Consider the following 9,051-nt stretch of genomic DNA (forward strand, 5'->3'; position numbering starts at 1 on the left):
TGGTCGGCGGGGCCGGCGGTTCGTGGCGGACGGGCCTCCGTGGGAGAGCGCGTGGAACGGCCTCGCTCCTCTAAGGGGCGCCCGCGCCGCAGTTCTGCACGGTTTGTGGCAAAAACCCCCAAAACAAACCCGCGGTGCTCGCTCCACGTGCGCGAATACGCGCAGGCTGCCTAGTCACCTGTCGTGTACGTTAGCTGTCCCGCCTTACGCGAGTTCTGCGCGGTTGACTTGAAGAAATTGACCGTAGTTACAGAAAAAGTTGGTAACACCTTTTGCCGTTCTGTTACGGCTCAGTAAACAATACGTCTCGAACAGCCTTTTGGCTTTTGAATTTTAACATGTTGGCAAGAGACTTCACCCCCTAGCGTCAAATTGGTAGTGTCATTAATGTGAGTTATTTTAAGGCCATTTAAAATTCTTCTGGCTTATCACCATACCGCATATCAAAGAACATTTTTAACAGACATTTTATAGGTGTATTTGAACTTTTAGGGGCTTCTCCTTCAATTAAAATTTTGGTTACCTGGATTATTAGAAAAAAAACCACCTTTAGAAATCTGAATTGTACATTGTTTGCTGTTTAGATTTGGCCCCGACGTAGCTGTCTGCAAAGTATTGCTGCGTGCCTTCACACTGTCCTTCTGCTGACTCTCTTGTGTATCTGCATCTGGGCTAAGCACTTATGCCACAGGCACTGCAAGAGAGAATTCATTTTCTTTCATGGTATTAACTGGAATATTTTTAATTTTTATGAAGCTTCTGTTTATCACATCCTTTTAAAAGCCGATTCTTGCCAAACTTTTAAGTGCCAGTGCTAAACTGCAGAGCTTCGTGGTCTCGTAACATTTAAAGTAGGTGGTTATTATTTACTTATTATGGCTAATGGTTATTATTTATTAATACTTATAAACTCATAATAATTGAGAACTAGTTTCTAGTTCGTCCCCCTTTCTTCTCTGCCACTCTCCCGTACTGTCCTCAGAAAGCTCTCCCTGTCCCCCCAGATGTGTTTCTGCACTGGGATTAGAAAGACCAGTTGATGTTACGAACTGGAATTAATTCTTGGTTTTCCTGTTGGTGGCTGGGGTAAATGTGAGCAGCTCTTCCTCTGAAGGTGGCCGACTTGATCCCTGAGGGTCAGGGTGTCGTTCCCAAGTGACATCAGTCCCGTGACCTGTCATGAATAGCCAGGGTTGCAGCGGGCTGGTGGTGCTGGCTGCGCGGAGCAGGGCTGTCACCTGTAAACCGTCTCCTCTCTCCCCCTAGCAATCTGCGCATCGGGCTGGTCTCAGGAGTTTCATCCGCTACGGCTGGCGCTGGAGCTGGAGAGTAGCCACTTTTGTGACAATATTCAAGTAAGTGTTTCCCGGTGGTAGTGGGAGAAGAGCTGGCTGATGCTTAAGCACTAGCAGCAAGGAGCCCTTTGTGCCAGCAGCGCTCACAGCTCCCTGAGAGACTGCTGGTGATTGATTGAGGCTCAAAGTGTTGTGTTAATAGCGAGTCTGATGATTGATAAGACGTGAACCTGAAGAGGATGTAACCTTTTATAATTATCCCAGAATTCAAAACTTCTAATGAACCAACACAAAAACTGAAACTGGAAAAGCCCTGTTCCTTATGTCTAATCCATGCCGTTACTGCCTTGAATACTGTTCTTCCCTGTACTTGATGGCTTCTTTCTGCTTTTGCTTCATCTCTTTTTTTGTGTTTTTCTCTGGGAGAGTGTTACAGTGTGTTGGCTGTTTCTGGAAGAGCTTTCTATCCCACGCTAATTTTTCTCCTTTTTCTTAGGTCTCATTACTCCTAGGTTGTATACACTAGCATTAGTCACAATTCTTTGTTCTTGTCCTCAAATACTTGCAGATGGTCATCTTGATATTAAGCAGTCACTGAACGTCAGACCTACCAGTTGTACGTACCTATTCAGGCCTTCACATTTTTCCTACATGCACCACCAACGCAGAGATACTGTTCCGCTTCCCTGATTTTCTCCCTCAGATGTGTCAGTGCATTTCTGACAATATAGCATCAAACTAAGCAGGCTCTTCCAAATAAAGCCCTTTTAAACTAGGAGTGTCTCCTTCCCTAACATTCAAAATGGCAAATTTATATGTAAATAGACCTGCATTGACGATATCTGCAGGTCTGTTCTGTTTAAATTCCCCTTCTGCTTTTAAGATACCAGCAATATTGACTAGCATTGTTTTGTATTTCCATCTCCCTCATTTTTTTGTTCCTTTCTGAATTTCTTCCTCGCTCCTTTTGCTTTAGTGTCTGTTCTTAGGTTTAGTTAGCGAATGGTTTGCTTTCTCTCCTGGAACTTTTGATTTCTTTAGCTTTTCCTGGGCTTGACGTGTAACCGCGTCATCTTCCACCAGGTGTCTCCCCTGAGGTCTGATCGTTGCCCTTCTCCGCTACCCCTTTGTAAAAAGCTTTGAACGAAGATACTCGTCACTCCGCGTTAATTGTTTCTGTAGAGTCCAAGTTGAAGATTTCGTCCTGCGGTTGTGCGAATTTTGAGTTTCGCAGTTTAAAACCAAATTGTTTCGTTTTACCTTGTACAAAGGCTAGGATGACGTTATGGTGTTGGGAAAGAGGAAGATTGCTGTTGACTTGTAGATGTCATGCAGGAGGCTTGCTGAAGTGATGGGGAGGATGTGGCTGCTGAACTGAGACAGAGAGTGTTTTGGGGCTTTGCTGATGTTTTTGGAGGAGATGGCATACCTACCCTGGTGGGAAATCTCATCCTGCAAGAGTAGGTGACCCTGCTGACGTCATGAGTGTGACTTAGCTCTAGTGGTGGGGACTGTCTTCAGGCAAGAGCTTACCGACACCTGGGTTCTGCTTCTGGGGGTAAGGTCCTACATCGGGACTGGCTGACTGACAGGACCTTTTCATTGCTAAATTCCTTCTATCCTTGAATATACAATGGAAAAAAATATCTTTGATTAAAAAAAGAATATCCCAGATCCAGGCTGGGAATCCTGGTATTCACTGGCCTCTGGCTGTGCACCTGCCTGTCACAGAAATCGAGGCACTTGTGGCTGGCGTGTGTGCGCTCTGGACAGATGGGCAACAAGGCGTTTAGAGGCAACCTGAGGGTTGGCTTAATGAAATCCGGCTTTATTTCAGGCTGTGTTTTGCTATCTGTCTTCTTCCATGTCCAACTGCTGACTTCTTCTGTGCCTTAACTTTGCAGCATGGCGAGCACTGGTCTGTCTGTGTACCGCAATAAAAGCACCATCAGTAATTATGCTTCAGCAGGAGGTAAGACTGCTTGTGTATTTTTCTCTTTATGAGCAAGGGTTGTAAGCGGAAAAGCATAAGCAGAAATCCGTATCTCTTGGATTTGAGCAGGTCTTTAGCTTCTGTGCTCCTGGGTTTTGTTTCCTGTTCTACTGACTGCCGTTGTGACTTTGCTCTGTTGTTTAACTGCTGGGTGCCTTTATTTGTAACAGAGAGATATCGATGCACTACTGAAACTTCAAAATACTTGCTGGAGTTTTTTGGGTGAAAAATGCTTGTGTCGGGTAAAGGCAACACTTGGTGCATAACCTGCTCTCATAACTACTTATTCAGCAAGGAAAGCATTTCTTGTTTCTGCTCTTTAGAACAGTTCAGTGCACTGTTTATTGCCCTTACAGTTGAATACCTGTTTTACTGATCTTTTCTGCCTTACATGGCAGCTACTATTATTAGCTGTTGTTGAACAGAATAAAAAAAGTGGGCGGGGGGGGAAGTCATGCTCCAGCCTGGAGAGAGCTCGGTTTTACTTTCATAGATACTTTTACCTCTTAGCATTTCTGGGGGAGTTTTTCTGAAGCAGAAGGAGCTTTGTGCAATGTTTTAGTGCAGAGACCATGGTGACTGTATGGTGAGGGTCCCTCCCGCTGGCCACAGTGCTTGGTTTCCGCTCTGTTAAAAGTAGATGTCAGCTCACGGAGAGGAGAAATGCAGCAAAGCAGCTCCCTCCGTCTGTATGTGATGGGGGGGGGGCCTGTTTGTGGTTTCAGTGGGTTTTGGTTTTTTTAGCCTTCACAGGAGCCCTTTTCAGAATCCACTTGGGCCTGCAGGGACTGGCAGGAGGCCTCATGTTTGGAACAGCATTTGGGTGAGTTGTGACTGCTGCCAATGAGTGATTGAGACACAGCTACTCTTTAAGGGTGTTTGTTAGACGGTGGTCTCACACACCAAGCCATGAATCATAGGTGGGGCTACAGAAGCTTCCCTCCCGCTCTTGCCTTGAGGGATTTTCTGTATCTCTCTTGGGACCTCATGATGATGACTTTTCTTCCTTCTTCTTTAAACTTTTTTTTTCTTCTTTTTTTCTTGATTTGTGTTTTGCTGCTTCCTCAGTGATAAGAACTCGGTGCTCTCAATAGAGCATGTCACCTGTTGCTATTTGCTTATTAGAGGAGATGCTAACAACTACTGTTAAATAGGAAATTGTCAGGATGGGTTATAGACAAGTCTCCTGTCCCCCTTCTTTGGCGTGGTCACTGATGAGCCCAATGGTTGTGCGCAGAACCATTGAACATCTGTTTTAAGGAACTGTGTTGTCTGTGGATAAGGTCAGTAGTGTAAGACACAGCTTCTGGGCTCCTTCTCAGCTTCATCAGCAACTGCTTCTGTATCAGCTCAGAATCCAGACAGCACACAAGGGGTGTTGGATGTCATGATGATGCCTTTTGAAGAAGGGGGGACCTGGGGAACCACCAGCCCCTAGGTTAGGAATCTGTGTAAACATTATTTTTTTACAAAATAGGCTCCATCAAAGCCAAAATGTGGAGCAACAGTCACTAGGAAATGCTGAGGAAGAAGCTGTGTGGTTGGGCTGGACAACCCAAGGCTGTAAGATGGGACATCTCTTCGTATATGTCTTGCAGCTGTGTATCTCCTAAAGCTCCCTGGGGCATGGAGGAACCCATGGTTCTCTCTCAGGGGCTCTGTCCATCAGGACAGTGACCTCTTAACTCAGGAGAAGTCTGACTTTTCAAGCAGAACTGGGATTTCTTCTCAACGTACTGACTTATGAATATCCTCACAAGAGAATTTGGGGATCTTGCTGGGACAAGAGAATGAGCTTTATATGTGCTGTTTAGCACTGTCAGGATGGTGTCAGCTGTGGGCGAGCCTGGAAGCAGCCTAAGGAGCTTTACCAATGAAAACACAAGTACCTCCAGAGCTGTACTGAAGCTAAGTAGGGGTGTGACTGTCTAAATTATAGGTTAGGTGATCTACAGGGGTTGTTTGGGCACCTTAAATCCTTCTACCCCTTTGCCCTATGTGTGCCTGTCAATGAATAAATTCAAAAAATCAGAAGGGCTACAGTGAGTCACAGCTGAAGACAGGCTGTGTTTGGTGGCTGACAACAGGAATACCTTAGTCTGTGGTGTGATGTGAGTATTGGGGAATATTACGCGCCACTGATCTGGTGGCTGGCCCCCGCACGCTCCTTTTGCCGATGCCGGTAAGTTATTACTGTTGTGTGTCCCCTGGGTGACTTGTGACTTTTCTGCTTCCTCCTCTAGGATCCCTGCAGGGGCCCTTTTAATGATAATGCAGAAGGTTGCTGGTGAGACCTTCCAGGAGAGGAGAAATCGTGAGCGCAGGGAGCTGTATGAACAGAAGTTAGCGGAGTGGTAAGGAACAGCTCTGCCTCTTTGAGTCTCTGACTAGAAGCATGTCTAGGTCTGTGTGGTTCAAACATTTAAAGAAACCACGACACACAGGTTTTCTAAACCTCGGTTCTGCTCTTGATTTTTGGTGTGTTTCACATATCAGTCTGAGAACTGCTGATTTACTCTTCCCAGCTTAGATGTTCCTACTTATTTTGTAACGAGGTATTTTGTTCAAAATTCGTGCCCCGCCCCGGCCCAGTAACTCTGCATTAGTTTTTCACTTTAGCAGTGGCCAAGAAGACAAGCAGGACGAGCACATTAGTATTTCTTTACCAAAATTGAGAGAGGCTGGAACTCTGGCTTTTTCTTCATTGCTGCCTTCTTTCAATCCCTGTTAAAGAGAGGAAAGAAGGATAGCTGGAGGCTTTGAGGAGAAAAGGCTATGGCACTAGTTGCATGACTGACTTACTAAAACTCACAAGTAGTACCAGCTCTAGAAGAAACTTTTCAAGAGTTGGGATTCAGCAGTGATGCCTTTGTCAGGAGGATACAGGCATAAAATTATTTTGCACTCTCTCTTCTCTCGTTAGGCAATCCAGACTCAGTGTGACTGAAGTCTTAGGCGAAATGGAAAGCAACGCCCAGGGAGGACCGGAGACGGAGAGAGCACGAGAATCTAGGAGCTACTGAGTCTTCCCCAGATCTCTGTTGTGAGCAGCTACAAAGTATTTTGATTCTGCTCATAAAAGGCTTCAGTCAAGGGGTCAGGGAAGTCTTCTGTGAACACAGTTACAGCCTGTGCACTTGTGAAAAAAGCATTTTGCAGAAAACATTGTTCATGGATGCGTATCACTGCACAAGAGCTTAGGAGGGCCAAACCTGTCCCACTTGAAAAGGTGGAAATGCAGACTCCGCAGACTAGGTAGTGTCATTTAAGTTTGGCAGGGGGTGAGGGCAGCCCCAGAGCCTCGTCTAGAACCCATTTCACTGCTGAAAACCTCCAAACCACCAGTGATGTAGAAATATTCAAGGTAAAGGAGTCTGTGAATAGTTTGGATGCTAAAGATGATACCCCGATTCTAAAAGCTAATTATGCTCTGGTGAAAGCTGCTCTTCAGACAGTGCCTGAAGAACTTGCTGTCGAAGTGCAATGCAAGCAGCACCAGAGCAAGCAGTTCTCCTCTCACCACCCGCCTCCTGCAGCTTGACTTGGCCTGGCTGGGACCAATGCTGTTTTGCTGACAGTGGTTTCTTCAGGCTTTTTGCCGAAAAACACACTTGGTTCCTACAGTACTTGGGGTATTTTGCAATCAGTGTTGAGGAACGGTGGAGGAGCTGGGAATGATACGGAAATACCCTGAAAAAGACATGTTTTGGGTTTCTCAATAGAAATGTAACTGAGGGGGCCACAGAAAGGATGACTTCTTTCTGGTGGCGATGGTAGAAGAATTGGCACTGTGGACAGTTTTAACAACAATAAAAAGGCCTCTAATTTCATTTGAAGGTTGGAAATTAGGGGATTACCTTTGGGGGAAATGTGGTTCAAGACACTCAATAAAGCCATCTAGCAGTGGTGATTGTGTACATAAGCTCTTTATGTTAGTACAGTAGTTGCATTAGAGAAACCTACTTGAGTGATACCCCCTGAGAAGAGCTCTAAGATCCCACCAGCGAGCAATAAAGTCTGGTGGCAGTGTCAGACAGTCCTCTATCCAGGCAATAACAAAGACAAGAGCCAGGAGAGTGCCAGCTCTTATTTATTATTTTGTACCATAGATCAACTGTTAAGTCATAGCTGTTACCCATGAGTAGGGCTGAAGTTAATGTAATAATGCTCTGTACCCAGCAGGGCCAGGTGGGCCATCACCGTTTCCCTCAAAGCAGAAGGTCAGAATTCTGGTCCCCTTTCTTTGTTGGAGTTTTTTCTCCTATTAAAGGGAATTACATCCAGGCAGGGGGTTTGGGGCTCCTTCCCACAAGAAAAGAGTAGTCAGTCTGTGCTGGTTGAATGCTCTTCTGTGGGACAGCTAATTACTGTTGCTTGAAATGTGAACAGTTGATTCCACAGAGCGTATTCCACCCACCCAAAGCAGATTTTTGGCACAGCTTGCTTCCAAGAAGGTGGTATGTTTTCTGACTTCTGAAATGAGCATTTTATTTTTAAACACCTCAGTGTAGTTCACTTTTCCATTGAAGAAATATGTATGGTTTGAGATTGTCATCAACCAGCTTTGATTTTCCTTTTCTAGGTGCAAGTGAAAGATCTGAATAAGCAAAGGTATGAATGTCTCTCCCCTTCCTGTTTTAAGCTCTGCATACATTGGTGACAGTAGTGTTACTGTCCTCTGGCCCCTCAAAAAACAAAATAGCAGGCCTTTCTGAGTCACATTTTGCCATTGTGGTTACACAATTGTGTTTTATCTTTTTCTCCCCCCCCCTTCTTTTCTTGCTGTTACATCCTCACACAATATCCCACACTCTTATCTGTACAGCAGTTCTGATGACATTTAGCTGTGTCATTGCTCAGTCTTTCTCTATTCCTATCCAGTGGTATTTAATGTGATGTCTAAAGCATACTAATTTTCTTGTGTCTGACCATTGATGCAGGGATGTTCTTCCATGGGAGGGTAGGCAGAGCCGAGGTGTAGCACTTGTGTGGATTTTCTTTCCATGTAAGGAGAGGAGGGCTGCTAGATGTCCTTAGCTGCACATTAGCAAGGGAAAGCAGAGAATTCCATCTATACTCAAGATCAGCAGCTGGTTTTTGCTCTGTTTCCCACTGAATTTAGTTCCCTCGCATCCTCATTTCTTGTATTCAAAGTCACTGTCCAAATGGGGAGTGAAGAGTTGGTTCAGCGCTTATTTTTTAAATACAAATGTAAGGGATTCTTCACACCCCCAACTCCACCCACCACCCCCCAGCAAAAGCACAGCACTAAAGTTATCAGTCCTCCACTTTCTGAGTAGGTAACACAAGTAGCAGGGATACAGTGAGAACACCTTACACTGGATTTTGCTTTTGCAGAGAACCTCCCTTTTTTGGGAGGGAGAAGGAAGACCTGTTGCAAACTGAGTGTCAAGCACCATAGCTACCCTGCTCAGCTGGTCCCTGACAAATTGACAGACATGAGGTATGTGGAAGTTACAAGTTGGGTACCTGAGTGCCATTTTGTCATTGCTGTGTCATGATGCCAGCTGTACCTGTTACAGCTTTGTCAACCAGCTGCATCACCTACCTTAATGCTACAGAGCATATGCTTTTAGCAGCTGCAACGTGGTGGCTGGGGCTCATGTGACTAATTGAAAGACTCTACCACTTCCCAGTACATAGAACAGACATCTTTTATTACTGAGGAAAGGAAACTTGAGTTTACCATTTATTTTTTAATACAATTAAAGGAGGAACCCCAGGAAAAAATGTTATATACAA

General features: G+C 45.1%; 1 protein-coding gene across 1 annotated transcript in view; it reads left to right on the top strand.

The window, feature by feature from the left end:
• The window catches only part of TIMMDC1 (translocase of inner mitochondrial membrane domain containing 1), a 9,087-nt gene extending 1,885 nt beyond the window's left edge, over positions 1–7,202 (top strand). The window contains exons 2-6 of the mRNA XM_010567642.1: positions 1,267–1,355; positions 3,200–3,267; positions 4,033–4,111; positions 5,532–5,642; positions 6,212–7,202. Coding sequence (XP_010565944.1) covers positions 1,267–1,355; positions 3,200–3,267; positions 4,033–4,111; positions 5,532–5,642; positions 6,212–6,311 — 447 coding nt within the window. The 3' untranslated portion in view covers positions 6,312–7,202. The remainder of the gene's footprint in view (positions 1–1,266; positions 1,356–3,199; positions 3,268–4,032; positions 4,112–5,531; positions 5,643–6,211) is intronic.
• Positions 7,203–9,051: the final 1,849 nt, after the last annotated feature.

The sequence above is a fragment of the Haliaeetus leucocephalus genome, unplaced genomic scaffold (genome assembly GCF_000737465.1).
Source record: "Haliaeetus leucocephalus isolate CR32 unplaced genomic scaffold, Haliaeetus_leucocephalus-4.0 Scaffold228, whole genome shotgun sequence".
NCBI classification, from domain to species: Eukaryota; Metazoa; Chordata; class Aves; order Accipitriformes; family Accipitridae; genus Haliaeetus; species Haliaeetus leucocephalus.